Here is a 23,591-nt window from a genome sequence, read left to right as displayed (position 1 = left end):
CACCAATGTGTCACTAGCATTAGGTCACCCCTGGGAAGTTGGATAAAATAGATGAGGGCCAGCATGATCACTTGAAGGAAGCCTGGCCCTGGGATGAGACTGGTTACCTGAAACGACTGTCCCCCTTCAAGACATCCATAACGGTCCCCATTGGGGGAGTTAGCATCCGGTCCATGGTGAACAGGGTCCCATACCGTCCCCTCTTGTCATGGGCTGCGATGCAGCTGTTTTCAATGCATAGGCTCTGCAGAGAAGAGGGGGAGAGAAAGGGAGATGGTTATCCTCTCAGGCAGGGGTCTCCAGATTTGTTCCAAGCCAGTGGCAATGGCATTGCCCACAGAAGTGTTCCACAAGGAAGAGTGGCCATAGGGGTTCTTAAAATTGCATAAGGACTCCGTGACAACATCAGTCTCACACGAGGTCCATTGACAAAGATCAAATAGGCAGACAAGAGGTAGCTGACTGGTTTATTTCACCGGTCATTGGACATCTTTGACCAAATGGTCCTGTTTGATCCCAGGCCAGGAGCAATCCCTCCTGTTTGATATGGGAAGGTCTTGGATCAAAGAGGTCTGAGCTTCATAGGGCTTCTCTTGGCATAAGCCTGGGAAGACTCAAAGTCTCCATGCCCCTCCCCCCTTGTCCATCCTGCTGAGCCCCAGGTAGCCCCAGTCCTCAGCAATTCAGTTAGGTCTGAGCCTTATTCTCCAAGTCTGCAGGAAAGGAAGTATTAGCTAGCATCCTGCCCTCTCCAGAAACTACTTCCCCTTTAGTAGAAGCCAGTTCTTACATAAGTTCCTGGCTATTGAGGACTTTAAAAAACAATTGTAGATTTGAAGCCAAAGAAGGGGTGTGAGTGAGGTCCTAGAACTTACGTTTCGATAAACAAAAACTCGCAGCTTTTTGCCACCCAATGTATCTAATGTCTGTCCGTGGTACAAATTCTTGGAAGCCAGCTGTTCTTTGACCATGTGGTTCAGAAGCAAAGTCTTCATTTGGGCATCGATGTGAGGGGCACCATCTGCAAGTGAAGGGTGTGCAGAGATGAAGTGGACGATGAGGCACATATAGTAGAAAGAAAGCCCATCCCCCCCCCTTGGTTTGGAAATGGAGACAGAAAATAAGGGTGACTGCCAAAATTCCTTAACATTCGGCCTCTATTATAGAAAATAAAATAGGTCTAGGCACTGAGGGTGTTTGTATTTTTGCCCTCAGTTGGGGGAGAGGGTCTTTCTTGCCATCCTCACGGCGGCAGCTCAGCTGGCCTCTGCCCATATACCCTCGTGTTGACCCTGCAAACAAAAAGCAGAAGCCTGCTCCACTCTCGGCAGAAGCGAAATGCTGGGTTCCGAGGGGAAAAGTCCCCAGTACATTCTTGGCTGTCTCAGATAAACAATGGGTAGTCCAAAGTTTCTGAGAGAGTCACATTTGCTTTGGGCTATGGTGGGTGGAAGGTTCCAAGGCTGTCGTAAATCAGGGCAGTGCTGTAGGATTGGGGCAGCTGTCCCAGAGACAACAGGACAGTAGAAGGTGTTCTCTACGCTACCTTTGAAGACAGAATTCAGAGGGGCCAGGAAGGTCAAGCTTTCTTTTCCAGAGAGATGTGTGCTGAGGCCAGCTTGCCTCAGGAGGTCGATGGCTGTAGAGACGTCAGATTCTGCAGCCAGCTCAAGCAGTGTCTTGGCTGCAAGAGGGAGAAACAGAGTTCGAAAGATAACACGGCCATGAGTATATGCCATGGTCCACCCCAGATGCGACAGGCATTAGCAGGAACCTCATTTTGTGAGTCACCAGCCCTCTGAATGCAGTGGGGCCCAGCGTGCTTGTGTGGTCAGAAAACCTAACTTGCAGGGAGGTAAGAGTCACTTGGCAGCAGGCAGAACTGTCCCTGACCCCAGGGTGGTCTGGCCAGGGCCTGTTTGAGGGTGGGGAGGAGGCAGCATGGCCTGTGTGGCTGCTTCTGAAGATACTCCCACAGGAAGAGACTGGTTTCCTTTCTGAATGGAAACCAAAGCCCATCCAGTCATCTTCCCTGGGCCAGTGGCCTTGGGTTCTCTAAGGAAATAAGATGTTGTGACATCAGCAAATGGCCTTTTGGGCCTAACCACAAGATGCAGGCCAGAAAGGACTCTACGATGGTGTCTTGTTCCTTCCATAGGTGCTCTAACATATTCCTGATTGCCTCAGGACGGTGTCTGGACCTCTGTACCTGGAGCTCAAAGCTTCACACTTCCCATAGGCCTTAGGTTCACAGTAGGTACAGGGCCGTGTGCTGAACCAAGGGCAGGAAATGGCCCAAAGGATTCTACATAGCCCTGGTGCTGTCACCAGGTCTGTCAGAGAAGGGAGGAAGCTGTGCAGGACAGAGGCCCCTGAGGCCCACCTACCCGAATCTGGGATGAGCAGCTCATCGATGTAATGGATGACACCGTTGGTGGCCAGAGTGTCCTTGTTGGAGATGACAGCCTTCCCGTTGATTGTGAGCATGTCCCCACTGCAGCCTACCTCCAGTGTGGTGCCCTCCAGGGTCTCCAGGGACACTCCCGCGACAATGGCCTCGGCACACAAGGCTGACTTCAGGATGTGGTTGTTCAGCAGGTCTATGGCAGAACAGGACATAGTTCTAGAGCCTGCCGTGGCCTCTGCAGGGACCAGTTTCCTGCCTGCCCGTGGCTGAGGACTTTGTTGGAGTATTACAGGGCCCACAAGACAAGAGATGATAATCTCTTGCCTACCACTACCTAAAACCATTGGGACTCTGTGGTCACATTGCCTGAGTTTGAATCCTCTGGCTGTTGATCAACTGTGGGATCCTGGGCCAGCCACTTAGCCTCAAATCTCATCTTCCTTATGAGTAAACAGATAAGATTAGCATTGTCTCCTAGACCTGAAATGCAAGCCTCTCCACAACACAGAAACACCAGCCATTAGCTCATGAACAGTGGGCTTCAGGGTAAATTCTAATGGGCCAGGGAGAAGAGGAAACCCCCAATAGGTATACTATGGTCTTTAGGTCTTAGGCCTTTATAAGACATAGGATAAGACAATAAATGATAAAAACTGACCCAAGGATAGGTATTATCTGTATGTCTTGTTTTCTGGATGATGTTCATCTTACCCCAAGGCCTCCTAGTGGCCAGGATCTGTCTTGGAGGCTGGTTGTGTCCACTGCTCCCTCATAAGTATAGACACTGCTTTGGAGGCATGTGTTGGGCAGTCAGAAGCTGAAGCCTCTGCACCCACACCTCTAACAGGGTCTCAGGGTTATTCATGACCTCTGTGCAGAGAAAGCAGCAGCACGGACAAGCCAAGGACAAGTCCCACCCCTCCCGAAGCCCACAGGTTCCCAGACACTACTCTCCAGTGTCACCAAGGTCCTTTGTCTCAGCTTCAACACAGATGCAAGTTTCAGTTTATCCTTGAGTGTGGGAACCAAAACTGCCCTGTCACAGTTAGGAGGAAGCTGTAGGGCTGACAGAGGCACCAGGGTGCTGGAAACAGATCCTGAGAGCCAGTACTGACCCAACTCAGTAAGTAAAGAAGAGACAAAAAGACTATGTCAGGCCAAGCATGGTGGTATGCTTGTAATCCCATCACTCAGAAGCAAGACTGCCTTGAATTTGAGGCTAGCCTGGGCTACATAGTAAGCCCTGTCTGAAAATGACAAGAAGACCCCATAGGAATGAGGCCTTTGAGGGATCATACTTCCTAGAGAAGTAAACTGAACTCCTGGGGAGAAGCAGGGGTCATATAGGGGTGAGAAGGACAGGACCAGAAGTCAGGCTTCAAACAAGATATGCCAGACCAGGACTGCTTCCTGACTATCTATCAACCATCTAGAGACAAAACAGGGCACTGTGAATGTAGACCCCAGCCCTCTGTCTTCAAGTCTGTAGCTATAGCAGCAGAAGGCAGGACCCTGGTTGGAGCAAACTGGTTATGGCAGAGAAGAAGCAGATAAGCAAAAGGCCTCTATCTGGGGGTCTATAATGAGTTCCAATATCAATGAAAATAAAAAATGTGCTCTGTACAAAAGATCTTTCAATGCATGCTACAGTGTAGATGCTGAATGTCCTTCCTCCCCAAAGGCTTGTGCGTTAAACGTTTGGCCCCAGAGTGGTACTAGTGGGGGTGGTGACAACTTTAAGAGGTAGGGCAACTGTGAGGCCTTTAAGTCACTTAGTGCCCGACCCACAAAGCCACAGGTTTGAAAACCATGGGGTCAAGTGATTAGGAAATAACACATGGAAGACTGTGAGCCAAAGGAAATCTTTGCTCTTTGTAGTCTGGTCATTTTAGGCATGTGTGGGGAGATGCAGCCACATCCCTCTCGGGGAGCTTCCTAGCCCTTGAGGCCATGGACCCCAGCCCTGCCCTCCACATGGCACTCACCGGATCCCACCTCAGCAGCTTCTTTGGAAGCCGGGTGCTTACCAGACTAACTTCCTTGAAGACATACTTTTGACTGTGTTCACTGTGGAACCCCAGATCTCAGCCAGGGACAGGTATCTTAAAGGATAACACTCACCTAGGCACAGTCCCCACCTCTGCTTTCTGAAGTGTCCCTGTCCTCCCATGCCTGGCCTATCCTCTCGTGCTTGGCCTGAAGAGTTTAAATTTACAGGGTGTCTGCAAAGCACAGGGCTCCCTCTCCTTACATGGCACGCTGCCAAGGCAGACTTAAATGAAGTCACACCTAGTGACATTTTGGAGAAAGAATGTGCACATTACAGGATCTAGAGGGTCACCGGGAAGCTTGGTGCTAGTGATCCTTCAGAAGTTCTAGAACTAAAGGGGGTCAGGTGAGGTGAGAGTGGACCACTCCTAATCTACCTTCCGTGCCTAACTTAGGAACTGAAAGATGGAACCAGCAATATAAATCACTGACCATTACTGATTCCTAACTAGTATTTTTGGTTACCCATGAAGCCTCTGGTCAGATATAGAAAGATATAAAAGGTCACCAAGATGATTCTAGTTGAAGGATGCCACCACCGGCCACCCACACCCGATTCTCCCAAGCTCTCTAAGCATCATATGTCCTCCTGACAGTTTTGGCCACTCTAGTTATGTTCCCTTTATTTAGTCAGGGTCAGCTAGGGGCTCTCAGAATTGATTCTGCTAGGCTTCCACAGAGACATGGCCACTGGGAACAACATAAACCAGGGTTGCAGCAGATTTCCTGACACTTGTGGCATCAGCATAGGCCGGGGTTCAGGTGGGCTGTGCCCAGGAAGCAGCAACATGAGCTGAAGGTGCTCACCTCTCAGGGCCTCTGGGTCACCCAGAATCCGGTTCAAAGTCTCAGCAGGAATCTTCTCAAAGGCCTCATTGGTTGGGGCCAAGAGTGTGAACTGACCGTCACCCTCCAGCAGGGTATTGAGTCCTGATGCAGCCACAGCGGCCTGCACGGGCAAGGAGGAGAAGTGTTTCGTATGCTTACTTGGCAAGATACACACACCTGGCTATGCCTTCCCTGGGGACTAGAGACACTTAGAGAAGTCCCAAGTGAGAGAGAAGCCTGGCCGAGGTTCTGTCTTAGCACAAACTCCATAGGCCTGGGCCCATGTTTCAGCCACACTGGCTGTTTTTCAGGTGTTGACAGACGTCAGTTGATGCCACCTCTAGGCCTTTATCCCAATAGTCCCTCCTCCTCTCTTTCTGCGCGTCTTGGACTCCTATTCCTTCAAACTTTGACCAAAATGCCATTCCTCTTGGCGTAGGTCCCCAGATGAATATGAAACTCACTGTCATGTCTCCCAGCTCTAATTCCACAATTAGTAGTGATCCCTTCTGAGTGATTATGGCGTGCAAAGATCATGTGACTCAGGGCTTCACATCTAGAACAGTGTCCTAAGAGCTGGAGCTGCTTCTGACTGCTCCCCAGTAGGGAGTCTCTGCTGGTCTGGAAGGCATGGAGGCTTCCTCCAGGCTTCCCTACCTCAGCAGTGCTTCTGCAGTGGGGCTGTGAAATGCGGGCTGTCTCATCTTTCAGAGCCTTCTGCTAAGAGTATCTCTTCCAAAGAAGCCTTCCCTGGCCCCCATTCCTGGGCTACATTGCCTGCCATTCACTCGCTGACCCTCCCCAATGACATCACCCTGCCCTGTCTTGTTCACGTCTTATCTAGACCCTCAGAAAGAATGGCAGCCTTTTGACTCGCTCTGTTCCCTGTCACCTAGGCCTGGGGAGTGACAGGTTTTAGAAACTTCATGCTAGAAGGAAAAAAATGGGTACCAGGGAGGGCAGAAGGGGAATAAGAAAGAGATTTTTTTTTTTTCTGTGAATCCCACAGCAAGGGGAGCTAGTCACAGGACTCTGCGCTGCCGACTTTGGACTAACATTCCCTTGAAGATCCAGAAGAAAGGCAGGGAGAAGCCCTTGGAGAGCTAGACTCCCTGGGGGCCCCCTGAGCCAGCCAAGAGCTCTCCCCAGACGCCGAGGCCCCTCTGCGCCCATGCTGCTGTGTGTTTGTCTCTGTGTTGGAGATCTCCAGGGAGGGGCTGCCCACTCCCTCTTGTGTGCTCTGTGGTTAGGAAGTTCTCCTTGAATCAGGCAAAACCCCTGACATGGCAGCCCGTGTTCACTTCCTCCTGTGTGGCCAGCGCCAACAGGAAACCGCTTGCCTTTCCAGTTATTAGACATACGCCTTCGGCCAGAGCACTCAGGAGCCAGCTTGGGAGTCTGGACTACACTCCTGAGTCACACCACAGCCTCTCTGCAAGGTCTGTGCTCCAGGGGACATGTGTGAGGCCCCAGGCTGGTGACATATGGCCTAAAAGCACCGTGCCAGCTGACAAGACATTTGTAATAGTGCCCTGTGTGGGAAGTAGAATCAGGGAGGTGGGCCCTCACACTCTGGACTTCACAGCTCAAGCCCTAAGGCTCAGAGGATTCCGGCAGTTACTGTGACAGATCGCTGGTTTATCCAGAAGAGCCAAAGAAAGGGAAGCTTTCCAACAGGTCATTTCTCGGAGTGGGTCAAGCCCAGTGCTCATAGTATCTTCTCCATTTAACCACACATGGGACATTCTCAGGTCCTCCTGCAGAAGTCACCCTGCCAGGTCCCTCTGGGGAAGTCAACTGCCCCCTGCATGGGCCTTACCCGAAGGGTCTCGAAGGTGTCTTCAATCTCAATGATCTGCTGGATGTTGTTGGTCACGGTGGAAATGACCTTATCAATGAGGTGCACCACGCCGTTGGTCGCATGGTGGTCAGCTTTCAGCAACCGGGCACAGTTCACCGTCACAATCTGCCCATAGAAGAAGCAAGGATGAGTAAAGAGAGGGCTGCGGGAAGGGCAAACAGTGGGCCCACAGCTAGGAGCAGTGTGAAGTGGGACCTTCTGTAGAGAAGACCCAGAGGCAAGGGCGTGTCTACGGTTTATCAAATCACAAGACAGAACCCTAGAAGGAAACACCCCGATGGGCCAGAGGTGGGTTCGCTATGACAGAGAACAGTGCTGAATAACTGGGGATGCCCCTACCCCATTGGGATAGTGATGGATCTGGATGTTGGAGTTCTGGTACATGGAGGTGAGGGCCATGCCATGTTTCAGCTCATCTGTCAGGACCCGCCTGTCCACCATGTGGTAACGGAGGGCGTTCAGCAGTTCGATGTTGACGTTGCTTACCAGGGAGTCTAACACTTCCTAGAAAGAAAGGGCACAGTAATTGAGAGGAAGCAACCCCTGCTCCAAGGGAACCTAGACCCCTCTTCCGCCAATTGCTCCTCCTTTAGTGAGCATCATTGGGAGGATGGGGCCACTGGAAGGCTCCTGGGAACCCCACTTTAACTTTCCCTCAGGGGTTAAGGGGAAGGATGTTGACCCAGCAGAAGAATCCCACTGTGTGCCCAGGTCTCAGGAGAAAGGCGATTCCCAGGATGAGTGCCCTGGGCAGAAGGCTCCTCTTACCGCAGGCAAGGAAGCCCAGGCCTCGTTGCTAGGGGCAAAGATGGTGAAGCTGCCTGGTCCCTCCATCTCAGGCCTCAGCTTTTCCGTGCGGTCTGTGTATAGCTGCGTGGTGGTCGATCCTACAACTCCCATGGTCTCATAAAGGTTAGAGAGCGGAAGAGCTGCAGAGGCAGAGGACAGAGGGACGGATGTGAGTCCATCTGAGACATACACCTGCCCGCGCTTCTTCGTCAGAAAGAATGGGACAATTGCAGAGGGAAGGGAGGGGGAAGAGTGGGGAAAATTCAGATGTCTATGGATGGAGACGCTTAAAATCACATGCTTCGCAGAACCACCCAGTAGGTCAAATGCCTCCCTGTGTGGACCAGCCTGATGGGCAGCTCCTAAGTGTTTTAAGAACAGCCAAGCAGAGCTTCTGTTTCGATGTGTTCAGATAAAGCGGGTAGAAACAGGCGGGAACTCCACACGGGCCTTGCAGATCTCCCCAGCTACTGTCACGTGTTCCCTAGCAGCGCTGCTAGAACAAAAGAACTGTAAATCTATCTGCCAAGACTCTCGTGTGCTTTTCAGGAACTGTCTGAAGTTGAGAAGGGTCCCCTGAGACAGCAACTGGAATGTCTATTTATTTGCGTTCTATGACAGACTCACTATGTGGCTTTCAGCTCATGGTGATCCTCCTGCCTCAGTTTTCTGACTGCTGGGATAACAGATGTATTTAAATCATTAGAAATGATCACCCCAAAGTTAAGTCCCCCCCCTATAGGCCAACATCCTTATCCCTTTTTATTTTTTCAACTGCCCTTCTCCTTCAGTTAGCAGGGCCATGGCCCTGGCCACAGTAACTATAGCATCATGAACTTGCCACTAAATTAAATCTCTTTCCCTCTTAAATTCCTGTTCCTATCTTAAGCTTAAACTATCTTGGATTTCAAAACTAAAACAAAACCCAGCCCTGCATAGTTGCTGTGTGGCAGTGAAGGTTCTAGTAAAATTCACAAGTATCTTGCCATCTTTGCCAGAACCTGAAACCACAGAGAGCCACTGACAAGGTCAGAGCCTGTAAGCACGGAGAGCCACTGACAAGGTTCAGAACCTGTAAGCACGGAGAGCCACTGACAAGGTCAGAACCTGTAAGCATGGAGAGCCACTGACAAGGTCAGAACCTGTAAGCACAGAAAGCCACTGAAGACAAAGTCAGACTGTAACCATGGAGAGCCACTAATGACAAGGTCAGAGCCTGTAACCATGGAGAGCCACTAATGACAAGGTCAGAGCCTGTAACCGCGGAGAAGAGGCTGGGAAGAGCGGAGTGGCCTTTGTTCCATCTGCGGCTGAGGGTCAGGAGTAGCTCAGGACAGGTACTGTTTCCACCTCCGTCCTCTGCACCTCGTGGCCCAGGGAGCACATGGGAGAGACATCTCAACCACATGCCCCCACCATGCTATGACTGTGCTGCCCTTCACAGGGTAAACTCTTCCATCCCATCCACCCACAGGCAGGGCCTGGCTCACTCACCTGCTGGACAGCCTTTCTCTCCCGGGACCTTTTCATATCCTGGGCAGCACTCATAGCTGATAACTCTGAAATAGAGACAGGAGAGTGTCCCTCAGTGTGTTGCTTCTCCCCCCAGATGCTCTCCCGGGGCAACAAGCATAGAGACCAGGAGCATCAACAGCCTTGTAACCTGTTTCTGATGGTCGCCAACACCAGCAGCCAACCAACCGGGAAACCAGGCGAAGGCAGCACACTCAATAGCCCTGACAGAACCATCAGTCACTCTGCAATGACCTCCAACAACCATGCACAGGGCTCTGGATAGATGGTGTTCTGGGGAGGAGCTGGGAGGACTCCTGTGCTGGTTCTAGCTCTGAGCTTACCCCCCCAACACGCTCCCCATAGTCTCACCTCTTCTCTAGGTCTCAGCACAAATGTAAAACACACATGTGGGAGGTGGAGGGGCTCTGGTCTCTGTCTCTCTCCTGCTCTTCCAGTACTTGATTTAGTAGCCCTAAAGGCAGGGCATGGGTGATCACTGTGTCCGCTCAGCTTTTACAAACCAGATTTCAAATGCAAACAGAGCGCCTCCATGTGAAGATACCTGCTTTGCTATTCATTTACATTTTAAAGAAACTTATTAAAAACATGTTTATGGTTTCAATTTTAAAATACCTTCATGATTATTTACAAATTACTCCCCCACCTGCCCCATCGTCAACCTTCCCATTGCCTTTCAAGGAGGCAGCCAATAGCAGCAGCTGGCAAGTTCCTCTGCACTCAGATGAACAGGAGACAGGAGATGTGCAGGGCGCTTTAAACTCAATCGTTCAGAAAACTAAAGATTGTGTGCTCTCCTTCTTCCAAAGGCCCATTGTGGGGCGCCGGCGGCTGTCTGGACTTCACAAAGCACACTTCAGCCACCCTGATAGTCTGTGGGAGCCCCGAAGCTGAGAGAGTCTCAAATAACACTGCCGCCAAGGAGCCCGAAGCCCAGAGCTGAAGGCTGCCCACAGGTGTGCAGCCCCCACTCCCGGCCCTCCCCCCAAGTCCTGGCGGCAAAGGCAACCAATCCAGTTTCCCTTTCCTTTCTTCTACAAGAGATTTGCCAGTCCTTTTCTTCAGGGATGACATCATCAGAAAAGAGGCAGACAGGCGGGAAGAAATGTGGCGCTGGGGGGAGGGGTGTGTGCTGAGGAGGCTGCTGGCTCCTGAGACTTCATTTGGACTCGGTTCAGGAAAGACTCAGTTAAGTGAGGATGAAGCATGGTGCTCTGTTACCCAGGGGATGTGTCAGATTCTCAGACGGCCAGGGAGCTACAGGTGCCACTTGGCTAGACTTGCCTCCTCCCCCCCCCCGCCATCCCCCAGCCCCTGCTTGACCCCTTGAGTGAGGAGCGACAAGCTATACATTCCTCAGTGCCCTGCTCCCTCTCCCTCCTGCACCCTCTTCTGCTGCACACCGCCCATTGGTTCCTTAAACAGGCGGTGAGATCACAGCCTGGCCGACAATGATCAACCCACAACCCTATCCTCTGAACATGAACCCTATCCTCTGAACGTGCGCCATCTCCGCCAGCCATCTCCTCTGCTAAAGAACTTGCTAAGGCAGAGAGGTGTAGAAGAAGCCGTCCTGGATGAGGTGACTCACCTAGGATCCCTCAGTGACTAGTGGGGTAACCTTGGGAGCCCACTTCTCTCTGTGGTCTCTATTTTCTGATCCACAGAGTGGAGCACAGTTTCAAGCAGCTGTTCTATGATGCCCCTTCAGCCTCAGGGTGATCATCCCAGACAGCGGAGGGACTTGGAAGGGGCAAAGACTCTCGAAGAAAAACAGTATCTGCCAGCTTCTCCCAGCTAAATCCAGGGAACTCCCCAAGCCTTGAGCCCATAGCACCAGGACCCATCTCCCCATACACGCACACACACATACACACACACACACACAAAATAAAAAAAAACACAAAAACAATACCAGGGTTCTGTGACTGGAGTTAGGGAGGTGCAATCAGATAAAGCCATCACCCTAACTTAGTCACTTTCCCAAAGCGCCAATGTGGAAAGCTACGGCGTTAGAGAAGCATTTGGGGAAAACTGTCCCACCCACGAAGTTCTCTCTGGGCCCCTTTGTGAACACACTGCTTCATCTTCCATGGCTTGGAGTGCCCAGCTACACTCCTCATAGATTCTGTACCCCAAATTAGCTTCTGAGTTCCAGTCCCCTCCAAACCAAAGGACAACTGAATAGCTTGGGTGGCCTCTCCAGGATATCAGTGAAGATAAAATACCCCCCAAAGTGTATGTGTACATGTGTGTACATGCGTGTAGAAGAGAGTTAGAGAATGATATGAGGAGAAGTGGAAAGTTGTGGGCTGGAGAGGACGGGAGAGACCTAAACAGAGCAGTCTTAGAAGGACAGGACAAGATGGGCTAAGGGGTCCTTGAGAGCCTAGACACACGGGGGCTTTCTCCTGTTTCATCGAGGCTAACTCCTTGACCACTGCTCTCGATCATGTGAGCATTCGGAGGAAGCAGCCAGATTTGAGTGCGAATGGCAAAGCCTTTCTGCTGGGCTCACTGCACCTAACTCTCACGGGGACTGGAGAGCACCCTGCTTTCACACCAGAGTGGCTTCTGTGGAGGACTGTGGAGTCCTCACAACAAAACTTCCATCTTCAAGGCTGTGAGCCCTCCTCCAGGCATAGGCTGTAACCAAGCACAGCTCTTTGTGAAGACCCTTCCAATCCTCTCGCTCTGGAGAGCCCTCCTTCCTGGGCTCACTGGCAGCCATTCCAGGTATCTCTCCGGGAGTATAGTTATACACCAGGCTCTCCTTTGAGGACATCAGCCTTATGTGCCGAGAGGGCTCTGCAGTTGGCAGGTTCCATGCTCCTAGCTGTCTAGACCATATAAGCCCTCTCAGAACCAGCCGGCTCAGGCCTGGGTTGCAGAGGACAGCTGGAGACTACACATAGAGAAAACAGCTTACTGGAACAATCTTAACCAGGACTTTGTGAGCTGGCGGTCTCATAGTGAGCTATCCACTCTCGCTGGGCCATGCTCCATTCTACATGTGCTCCCCCCTGGAGAAGATGCAGACTTTGTTTGCACAGAACTTCAGTCTGCTCTCTAGACCCAGTAGAGAAGAATGGAAACTGTGGGTGTCTCTCCTTGAATGTCCCCAGTTCAGGAAGGACCAGGCTACTGGTTTCTGTATCTTGTCTCATCAGTTAGATTCTGATTAAAGACTTCCAGTTTTGGCTTGGCCACACACAGCGTGGTACATAAAGACCTCAGACCGGATTAAGCGCACACGCTAGGGCAATGAGTTACTGGTCACCTTGTTCTAGCTTTTTAGGGCAAAAGGAAAAAGAGAGACAGTACCTGATTCGAAGAAAGACTGTAAGAAGATAATGTCAACACAAGGTCAAGGTGTGGGGTGCTTTGTCCCCTGCCTGTCTCTTGGATTGAATGGGGGAGAAGTCTCACTGCCTTCTCCCCAAACATTTGCTCCCCCAAATGCACAGCATGGGTCTCACTGCTGTTCTAGCTACAAGCGGCAGGAGAGTAGCTACACTCAAGGAGAAGGTGGGGTAAGGAATGGAGATGGAGCATAGTCTCCTGGGATAGGGGACACTCTGTGTCACCCTGCCTGAGATGAACCACAGAGCAAGCACACAGATACTGGCATGCCCCATGGACTGCCAGCCCTAAGCGGCTCACTTTCTATGCACCGTCCCTTGGACAGAGGCTAAGCTGATTCTTGAAGTTCCTAGGGAAAAATCGGGGCTTTTCCTAACCGACTGTGGCCCAGTGAAGGCCTCGGCCACAGAGGTTTTCAGAGCCTAGGGAGATGTGAAGGGACTTCAGAACACAGGCTTATGGAATTTTCCATAGGGACAGCAGTACATTTTGGTGGCCGTTGGATGCTGACTGTCCCCCAGATCTTACACCCATTGTCTGGGGGAGAAGTCCTGGTTCTCAGTCTCCATCAGTCATCATAATGACCACTGGACTTGAAGTCAACCCCGGGGGCAGGGGAGGGGAGCGACTAGTGACTCTGGTCCGAGGTCTCTGACTTCAAGAGGATTTGTTTCTAGGACCCTGGCTACAGATCTGGGGCTATAAAAAAGAGACTCAGGACAGTCTACCTAGATCCTAGCCTGCTCCCTGTGGCATTGCTGACCATAGCGGCCAGGCTGGATTCCCCTTGGGAATGGTACAAAGGGGCCAGACCTCCCCATTTCTCAGTGTATGGCTGTCAGTAGGATGTGTAGACTTCTAGTGCCTCAGTATTCCCATCTGCAAATGGTCTCTCTCTCTCTCTCTCTCTCTCTCTCTCTCTCTCTCTCTCTCTCTCCACACTTTTGGGCAGAGAATGACTACAGGGACTGAACTGGCAAACATATGTGAAGTACCTCCACATGGGGTGTATTCTAAGTACTCAGCATGGAGTTTCTAAAGCAAACTGATGGAGATAAAACACCCTCACAGAAATGGCAAAATGGAAGCTCAGTTATACTCTAACAAACATAACTTCATCAAAAGTAAAGGTCTGTATGAGACAGCTGATCAAACCCCACCGTGATAGCTATCAGCACAGCAGCAAAGGCTGTTAGTTTCCAATAGCTTGTCGTGACAAATTACCCCAAACTCGGTGGCCTAAAATACTACAAATCTATTGCGTTACAATTCTGAAGGTTAGGGTCAGCAATTGAGCTCATGGGCCTAAAACCAAAGGCCATATTCCTTTTAGAAGCTGCCAGGATAATCCCCTCTCTGCCCTTCAGCTTCTGGAGGCGGCTGGATTCCTCAGCCTTTGACAGCATCATGCTAGCTGTAGATTTTAGTACACCCCTTTCTCTGACTCCAACCTTTCTGCTGCTCTTTTACAAGGACCTGTGATTCCAGACTCACCCTAGGTTGACACCCAAGCCACGTCTGTGAAGTCCCTTTTTCCACGAAAAGGAAAGTATCTACAGCTTTAAGATTAGGATGTGGGCATCTTTGAGGGATCATTACCGCACACAGTGTATGGGCTCGTGAAAGTTCTCACCAGAACAAAATCGCGCACCAGCTAAGCAGACTCCTAGTTCACAGAATGGTCTAGACCTAGAATTTTTAGAAAGCACCATGTCGTGGGGTATTTGGGGTGTGCTCAGTCTCTGTTATCTTAGAGCAAGTTATGGATGGGGACAGGAAATGTGCACAGGTGTGGTCTGGGGACAGTGCTGACTGCTTCCGATCACTTCTTTTCCTCTTGGGCCAAGGTGAAGGGAAACATGGGAGGGAGGAAAGGGGGGCTCTGTCAGATGTCTTTGAGCCAGAATGATATCCACTAGAAGTAGACCTTCTAGCTGACAGGAAAGTGCCACCATGTCCCGGATGGCTTCCGGAAATGTCCGGTTTCTGCGAACGCCGAGGAACTGTGCCATGTGGCTGAAAGGCACAGAAGCTCGAGCTGCAGGAGATACTGGGGCGTCCTGTCAGTTCTTCTTGCCTCCAGAGAATGGCTTCTCACCTGTGAGCCATGCTGCCAGGGGAGCAATTTGAAGGCTTTGGGGTGGACTGCCCCCCCCCCCACTGCCCGCTAGCCTGTGCACTGTCCGCTAGCCTGCGCACTGTCCATTTGTTCCACCTTTAGGATTCTGTAGCTCCAGTCATGGCTGTGACACTCCAGCTAGGTCAGCCTCAACCTGTCTGTTGAGCAGATCCCCATCCCCCTGGCTCACACAAGAGTCCTGCAGGGAAGCAGCCAGTGTGGGCTAGAGACACACAGAAAACTTGTATGGCTCCCGAGCAAACCAGGGCCTGAAATCACACAGTGGGCTACTGTCAGCCACAGTCTTTGTCTGATTGGCTCTCGTGCCACTCTGGGGCTACAGCTCGGAGGCAAAGGCTGAGATGAAATGCTGAGCAATAGAATTCGCTCAGGCCACCACACAGAAGCCACCACACAGGAGTCCCCTGCTAACCACATCCTGCAGTAGTTCAGCCTGACAGAGTCTTTGACACACAGCACCCAAGTCTCAGATTCTTCTCTCCTTGGAAATACAGACCATTACTGTTGAAGACTCAGAGGCTTCACTGATGTGGCAGGGACCGTGCCGAGTGTGGCAGGGCCACCTGTACCCTCTGGAAGACAGCACCCAGAGCCTCACAGGCACAGACAAGGGGTTTCTAGGCTCCATATTTGCTAGGCCTGTGTCCGTGTCTCTGGTGACCTCACAAGGCCAGACCTTTACCTCTGTGTCATCATCTGTTTTCAGAACCAAAAATTTCCTTCTGTCTCAGGCCCCCTGAGGTCCCGCTTCCTCTCATCCCACACACACTTCTGCCGCAGCCTCCCCGCTGACATCTCACTGAGAAAATGCCCATGCTGGCTTGTCAAGACTCTGCTCCAACAGCCACACTTCTAGCCCAATTCATGATCAACTAAGCACGTCTAGGTACCCAGTCTCCAGATGACATCAACTTCAGCTGGTACACCCCCACCCCACCTAGCACTTAATTGTGGCCATATGATAGTCAGCTCCCTTGGAGACGACTCTGCTATGTACACCGGTGTCCTCTGAAGCTCTCAGTCCTGGAGGACAACAGAGATGAGTCCCATCTCTCCCTCTTCCCCTCTTTGTCCCCTGGGTCCCTTCTTCAGCTCCACCTCCTGAGGCCAAGACCACATGTGATGTTCCAATGGGAACTGTAACGTTTTTTAGCGGCCCATGTTTTCCTCTGCTCACTTTCTCTTTCCTGAGGTTTCCCAGTGCAGCAACCACATGCAGGAGTTGGATGTGAATAATTTTTTCCTCTCAGTTTTGTGAGCCAGGTCAAAGCCTGGATGGCCTTGGGCTCTGACTGACCTCACCACAAAGACCATTCTTCTACCCACAACCCAGTACATCTTCCCCTTCCTGGAGCTGGTGCCCCCGCCCTCTACCACCACCATGGCTTCCTGCAGTCACTGGGGTGAGAGGACTGTCCCACTACCTCACTGTGCTCTCAAAACCAGATCAGGTTAGAGAAGAGGGCTCTCAGGGGCAATCTGTCAGCACCCTCCTGTGGCGTGTGCCTCATCCTGGCCCACAGAAACATGGGTAGGCGTCAGTAAATCAGTACAGCTCACTGTCAACATCACGTGTCTAGGAACTCTCAAGGAATGCCGTCAAGCTCCCATGAATCCCTGTCAAGTTCCACAGCACAGGCCAATCGGATGCAGCGTGGTGAATGCCACCCTGTGGCCAGCTTGCCCCAGGTGCCCTGAGGCTATGACATGAAGCTCTGCCACTTGGAACCAGCACATTGGCCATCTCTTGAGAAGTAATGACATGGGGTCTGACTTCACATATAATTAAGCAATTAAAGTTTAAATAGGTTAGGTACGGATGTATCACTACTGAAAGGGTTGGTTTTTAAAACTTGGGTGTCCTGCAAGGATGTTCCACACAGAATTTACATAATCTTTTCGTTACAAGCAGCACAAACTTGGGCTGAGCATCTGTGGGTCCCAGCTCACACAGTGCTCAGAAACCGGGCTGTCCATGGGTGGGAGCTGCTCCATGGGCTATACAAAGGGCCCCAGTGAGCTGCCAGCCTCGCTTCTACTCTGGTTTGTGAGACCAGGACCAACCTAACATAATCCGAACCATACAGTGTGGTGTTCATTTTCACGCACACATTAAGGGAAGAGCATTTTCCTTCTCTCAGCTGGCGATCGCTGCTTGACAGCCATAGCATAAGAAACACATCTTAAAATCTCTCACACTGGGGCAAGTACAGAGAAATCTTCCTCTTTTGCCTGAAAGAGGAAGGTCAGGCCCCCACACGTTTCTTAGGAGATTTGGTATAGCACATCTTCCCTTCTGCAAGAGAGAGACAGCTCTGAGGTCTGTTGACTGTCAGCGCCAAAGCCGATTAGGTTTCCCAGAGTTCTGTTGGAACATGCATTCAACTGCTTCCACCGGGCAGCCAGGCAGTGAGGCAAAGGCCACCTCCCTCCAGGAAGAGAGGCACCCACAAGACCTACTGTGACCACCACACGCCTTCTGCATGTGTGGTCTACATCTGTATATTCTGGGACTTGTAGCTATGATGCGCCAGGTGCCATATTCCTCCTCTTATGTATATTGCTCAACTCAACCCTCCGGTCAACAGCAGGTCATTCTGCTGTGTCCATTTTGCCCACGAGGCAACTGAGGGTTCAAAAGATGAACCCTCCCCAAGTATGTGGCACAGCCAGGGTTGGAGCTGGGGTCAGCCCTCCCCAAGTATGTGGCACAGCCAGGGTCGGAGCTAGGGTCAGAGCCTGAGTCTCAATCTGCTACGCTGCTTCCTGTGTGACTCCTAGACACAGGGAGACTTTCAGAAGTGTTTAGCTTGGCTGACCTTTGGGGTAAGTTCACCGACAACTTTTCATTCCCAGAGTCACATAGCTTCTCCTCTGAATAGTTGATTCATTTAGTGAGAAAAACACATACCACACAGATGCACATACACACACATACACACACAGCGTGGCCTCCTTGATGGCTGACTCTCAAACACACAAACACATACCCACACATAGAGTGTGGTCTCCTTGGCAACTACCCCATACACATGCACACACACACACACATATACACACACAGGGTGGCCTCCTTGGTGGCTGGTTCACGCACACATGTATACATACATACACATAAAGTATGGCCTCCTTGGCAGCTGGTTCTCTCTCTCTCTCTCTCTCTCTCTCTCTCTCTCTCTCTCTCTCTCTCTCTCAGACACACACAGACACACACACACAGACACACACACACAGACACACACACAGTGTGGCCTCCTTGGCAGCTGGTTCTCTCTCTCTCTCTCTCTCTCTCTCTCTCTCTCTCTCTCTCTCTCACACACACACACACACACACACACACACACACACACACACACTGTGGTCTCCTTGGCAGGCGGTGGTTTGGGCGGCTACAGATACTCACGTCGGCTTGCCGCAGATCTTCCTCTGGTACCACTGTTTGCAGTTGGTGAAGTATTTCTTGTTGGTGCCCATGACCTTCTGCACAGCACATACGTTGGGGCTGGAAACAAGAGCAACAGTATGAGCGAGATGGTCGGCAAGTCAGCCTACACTGAGGTCGCTGTGTGGTCCGTCCCATCATGTGAACCTCCTATGGTTAGCAGAGCTGTCTGGAGAGAGGAGATATGGGCATTTTGGTGGTTTGGGGTAAACTTTGGCATGGTCTATATACATCTTTCCTTTCCATAAAATCTTTTCCTCAAATAAATGCTTCGAGTCTGTCTTACACACTAAGCATCCTTCCCTGGCTCAGGCAACTATTAAATGAAGGTAGAAGCACCTTAAAAAGTGAGGTTATGTTTTACAGACTGAGAAAGTGAGCAAAACCCAAGTGATATTGCTGGGATGTTCCAGACTCCCTCTTTCTGTATCTGCCCTGGGCACAGACTTGGCATCCCAGTGTGTGTCACAGGTCCCGCTGTCAAGAGCGGATGGCTTCCAGCACTTCTCAGCCAGCTCCATAAACAGACATGCTCTGCATGTCTAGACCAGCTGCCTGGCTCCTGGGACGACACACTGGGAGTATCCACCCTGTAAAGCAGGGTGAGTGGCCAGAGGCTGTCAGGACTGACAGTGAGTTCTCTCTCACTTAACTCTCAATTGCCCAGTACTCAGAGCCACTCCCCACTTCCTGCAGGAAGCTCCTGAGCCTCCTTTCCAGACTCTAACCTGAGGGGCTGCCTTTATTTTGTGCTAGGTACCAAACAGACCCCATGACTGATATGTCATGATGTTCCCTCTCTCCAATTATCCTCAAAAGAACCGCAAAGACAAGAGTTCTCGGCTGGTTAGAGTTGGTGGGGAACAGGCTTGTGGAAACAGTTTATAAAAATTTAGTTTAAAAAGATCTTCAGTAACTGTGGAAAAGCAGAAGCACCCCACCCCCCTGGGTTTCTGCTGAGAATGTTTTTCTGGAGCCTTCTGGAGCCTCCAGCATTCCGGAGAATGCTATTTGAGTGTATGTTTTTCTCCTGAGCAACCAGAGTGGTGCTCAGGTCCAGTGATGGTGGCACCTTCTTTGGAGCTCCTGGGGCAAAGAGCTGCTGTCTGTGGTCACAAAAGTGAGCCTCTTTCTGAGCAGGCAGTAGCCATCTGACTGAACTGTAAGTCAGACAAGCAAAGAAAACAGACTGAGGGTTCCACAAGATTTTCATGTTCCCACAGCATCAGGTGCATCCAAATGTGGGCAGTTTCTTCAATAGCAACTCTCAATACCTTAAAATGCAATGTGGAGGCAGGAGGATTGCTCTGAGTTCAAGGCGAACCTGGGTTGCACAGTGAGTTTGAGAACAATCTGGACTCTGCTTCAACTAACTAACTAACTAACTATCTAACTAACAACTAACTGTGATCCATAGACTCCTTTGATGAGCATAGGATTTGGGGGATCTGTGGCTACCACCTCACCATTGGACAGTGTCCACAGTTGGGTGATTGGGTGGCTGTTTGTTCTGACCCTTTCTTTTCCCTCCCCATTTCTTCTCCATATGAAGACTACATTTTTGTTACTGTTGCTCAAGGGACAGCAGTAAGTGAGCACAGTGGGCTTGACATTAGGGAAGTGATGACCATGAGAAGTCAAGATTGATGGGTGACTCAGGTAAAGGCTGGATCAGCCCAGCTTCCTGGGTCTCCCCAGGTGCTTAGAGACTCTCCACCCAGTGATCCACGTGTTTCACAGTCCTTGAATAACCCCTGAAGAGCTTCCACGAGCCATGCTCCAGCCCCAAATCATCCTTACTGCTGAACAGTCCCAGCTCTCCTGTCCAGCTAAGCAGGAAATAATTACTGTGGATGAATTCCCCACAGCTCTCCATGGGCGGCCAGCGGCTCCTCGGCGAGTCTCTGTGGACTTGGCTCCAGCATTCCTCTTCTCGGCAGAGAGAGTTTGCACGGCCCCTGCCACAGGAGCAGAAGCTGGGGGTGGGGGTAAGCTGTGTCCACAGGAAATCTATACTGAAATGTAATCAAAATGAGCAGGCCATTTCTGGGCTTCTGCCCTAAGACCAGCAGCCCTGCTGTTCAACTTGTGTCTGAAAACCAAGGACTTCCAGAATGTCCATCCAGTTTCTGTTGGTGCCATTCAAACCCATGGCTACACTTTCACTTTTATGTTAGTATGCCAGCTCCAAAGGTAAAACAGATACGGCAGGGAGCCAAGAGACCGCCCAGCAACCCCTACCTTCCTACCAGCTTTCTGTATTTGCATCCTAAGGCTGTATTTGCATACATAGGCTGTTTTCACCCTCTGTAAAATAAGAACTTTGCAGTGGCTCTCACCGTGCTGGGGGCAGGGGCATGGGGAAGTGAACACATGAGGGTGATAGGTGACTGTGTACTGTTGCCCAGAGTTAGGTACAGGGTCCTGACCCTCCCTCGTGGGACACCCTGCACGTCCTTAAACTCCCCCCCCCCTTTCCAGCTCTCACTTTGAATAAAGGACTGGAACTGGAACAAGGTTATCCATCTGCACAGGGAACCACACCCATGCGTGCAAGGCCAGGCAGTCCCGTGGTTTTTCAGGGACAGTTAGATCAGAGTAAATGCAACAGTTCCTGCCCATTTGCCAAGGCCTGTGTGCCTGGGCGTCCAGATTTCCCTCAGGAAGGGGTGCTGATGCGCTCTTCCTTATATTTATGCTGAGATAGGGTCTCCCTAAATTGCCCACCTCTTGCCCCAGTCTCAGGAGGCTTTAAGGGAATGCATCGCCCTGCTCAGTACACATCATCTCCCCATCACTCAGCCTATCATAGGTTACTACAGGGCTTCCAACTCAGCGCAAGAAGCACTCAGAAATGTTGGTCTAAATCATTTACTCATTTTGTGTTTAGGTGGGTGGCACATGCCACAGTGAGTGTGTGGAGGGCAGAAGACAGCTCCTGAGAGGCTGGTTCTCTCATTCCATGTAGGTCATCAGGCTTGGCAGCAATGCCTTAGTGGGGCCACTTCCCTGGTCCACACCGGTTTTTAAAAGTTCAAGTTTTCCTATCAGAGTCCTGGTCTGGGAAGGAGGCTGGCCTCAGCGATAGATCTATGTGGTATCTTTAGAGACTTCATGTTGCTGTGACATTGCTACTCTGGATGAGAATGCTGTAGCATGCACACATGTGTGCTGTTCTTAGTGGTTAAGAGGAAGGAGGACCAGAACCCTTGAACCCGAATACAGCGTGCAAGAAAGGTGGCGGGACCAAAGGTGACCCAGGCAGGGATGATCGTTCCAGTTGTCATTGTTTGGCTTTGAGATTTCAAATCTGCACTTTTTGGATCTGCCCTCCCAACCTTCCACGCACAGGGCCTAAGCAGTAAATGACCTCAGGACCTCTGCATTGCCTCCTTCCTTTCTGGAGGGTGTGTGGCTATGGCATGACCTGGCTGGGCTCTGCCCTGCAGAGTGGTCAGTCCTGCACCCAGCAGCTTGATTCCCCCAAGCTGAGACCCGGGAGTCTAGAAGAGACCCAAAATCCACATGCAGAAGAGTGAGTGCTCCCTAAAAGTGGCAGCCTTTACCCAAGTTCAGAGCATACCCAGTGTGGGGCCTGCGATTTTGTCTAAGCCTACAAAGCCAACCCTCACTAGCCACATGGGTGTTTTTAAAGTCTGAGAACAGATCTGTCTAGTCTCTTGGAGAGCTGGGGTATGGAGCATCTGGACCTCTCCTCTCTTCCCACATAGTTTTCCCCAGTATGAACCATGTTGGTGCAGCCAGGAAGGCTGGATGTGCAGCAAAGCTGAGCTATGTTCAAAGCAGCCATGGCCTGGTTGTGTGTAGAAGCACAGCCTGGGCCTGGGCCAGGATCTTCATCAGGGCATACCCTTGGCCAGAACTCCTGAAGCCCACACATCTGTGGTGCCCCAGAGGAGTAGCTGAAGCACAAATGGCTCACGTTCACAAAACTGGCCATGGCTTCAAGACAGATTCCGATGCTGGCTCCAGGGCACCCTGCATGACAGGCTGGGGCTCTCTCAGGACCCGATGTGTTTAGCATGTATAAAGTGAACTTTCCTGCTCTTCCTTTACGAGGTGTCACACTGGTCTGGCGGCCAGAAAGCACTGTTTGGGCATGAGTGTTTGGGTGCAGAGCAATGTCAGGTGCACAGGAGCTGTGGGCACCTGGGGGCCTGCTACCTGGTGTGGCCAGTCTTACACCTGGATTTACTGGACAGTGGGATCTGGCTGGGCTTTCCCTCTGCAGTAAACACCTTCTCAGGTTGATGGGAATTCTGTGCTGAGAGCTGCCAACGCCCCCTTCTACCTAGAGTTAGGAGAGGAGACTGAAAGTTCCCTAGGCTGTTTCATGCACTTTGGTCTGAGTCTGTGGCCACTGGCCAGCGCCCCCAATCCTTTCAGCACAAAGCATTCCACTGGGTCCCCGCATCTCATCATCCCACAGTTCCTCCCTCCACGCAGGGCTAGTCTCTTGGTGCACTGGCTGCTTTTTCGTTGGGCTTTGTCCCCTGCTACTCAGGTTGGCTACGATGATGTCCCCAGCAGAGTGCACTGGCAGTTCAGCGACCTGTCCTTCCTTGCACCGCCCACCAAGGAACCGCTGGGGCTTACCCATGTTGGCGACCCCGGAGTCGGCTGTGCTGCAGCACCATCTGGTAAGGCGACTTGGCGGGGCCTGCCAGGGTCCCGGTGGGGCCCAGAGCCAGTGCCAGAGCCAGGGTCAGCAGCTGCACGAGGAGCGCCATGGAGCAGGAACACGCGCGGACCCACGACGAAAGCAGGCGCGGGAGGCGCTGGCGAAGTGAGAGCGGCCAGGCAGCGCGCCTTGGGTTTAGTAGCGAGAGGGTGGGAGCGGCCGAGGGCGGGGAAGGGCCGGCGCCTCCCAGGCCAAGCCACTTCTAAGCACCCGCAGCCCTCCTGCACCGCCCAGCCGGCTCACACACCCTCCTCCCACTGCGCACAAAGTGCGGGTCCAAAGGAAGGCGCCCTTAAGTTTCACTTTCTTCAGGTGTTCATGCCTGGAGCCTAGGCTGCAGGAAGCCAGAGGGTGTGAGCGGGCACCCACAAGCTTTGGCCTGTCAGACTGGCCTCTGGGATCCTGATGCACCACCCATGCTGATATGCTGTAGATGAGGAGCAAATCTTCCTGTTGACAGAAAACAGAAAAGTGGGG

The 23,591-nt window shown here is 51.5% G+C and overlaps 1 protein-coding gene across 1 annotated transcript in view; it reads right to left on the bottom strand.

Moving 5' to 3' along the window:
- Tgfbi (transforming growth factor beta induced) overlaps positions 1-23,225 on the bottom strand; it is a 30,168-nt gene extending 6,943 nt beyond the window's left edge. Inside the window, exons 1-11 of the mRNA XM_057787587.1 lie at positions 23,030-23,225; positions 18,374-18,472; positions 9,429-9,493; positions 7,914-8,074; positions 7,485-7,649; positions 7,104-7,250; positions 5,264-5,405; positions 2,388-2,600; positions 1,547-1,684; positions 876-1,021; positions 108-244 (exon numbers count right to left, since the gene is read on the bottom strand). Of these exons, the coding sequence (XP_057643570.1) occupies positions 108-244; positions 876-1,021; positions 1,547-1,684; positions 2,388-2,600; positions 5,264-5,405; positions 7,104-7,250; positions 7,485-7,649; positions 7,914-8,074; positions 9,429-9,493; positions 18,374-18,472; positions 23,030-23,163 (1,547 nt within the window). The 5' untranslated portion in view covers positions 23,164-23,225. The remainder of the gene's footprint in view (positions 1-107; positions 245-875; positions 1,022-1,546; positions 1,685-2,387; positions 2,601-5,263; positions 5,406-7,103; positions 7,251-7,484; positions 7,650-7,913; positions 8,075-9,428; positions 9,494-18,373; positions 18,473-23,029) is intronic.
- Between the last annotated feature and the right edge of the window lie 366 nt (positions 23,226-23,591).

The sequence above is a fragment of the Chionomys nivalis genome, chromosome 13, assembly GCF_950005125.1.
Source record: "Chionomys nivalis chromosome 13, mChiNiv1.1, whole genome shotgun sequence".
Taxonomy (NCBI): domain Eukaryota; kingdom Metazoa; phylum Chordata; class Mammalia; order Rodentia; family Cricetidae; genus Chionomys; species Chionomys nivalis.
This window is presented reverse-complemented; position numbering and strand designations above follow the sequence as displayed.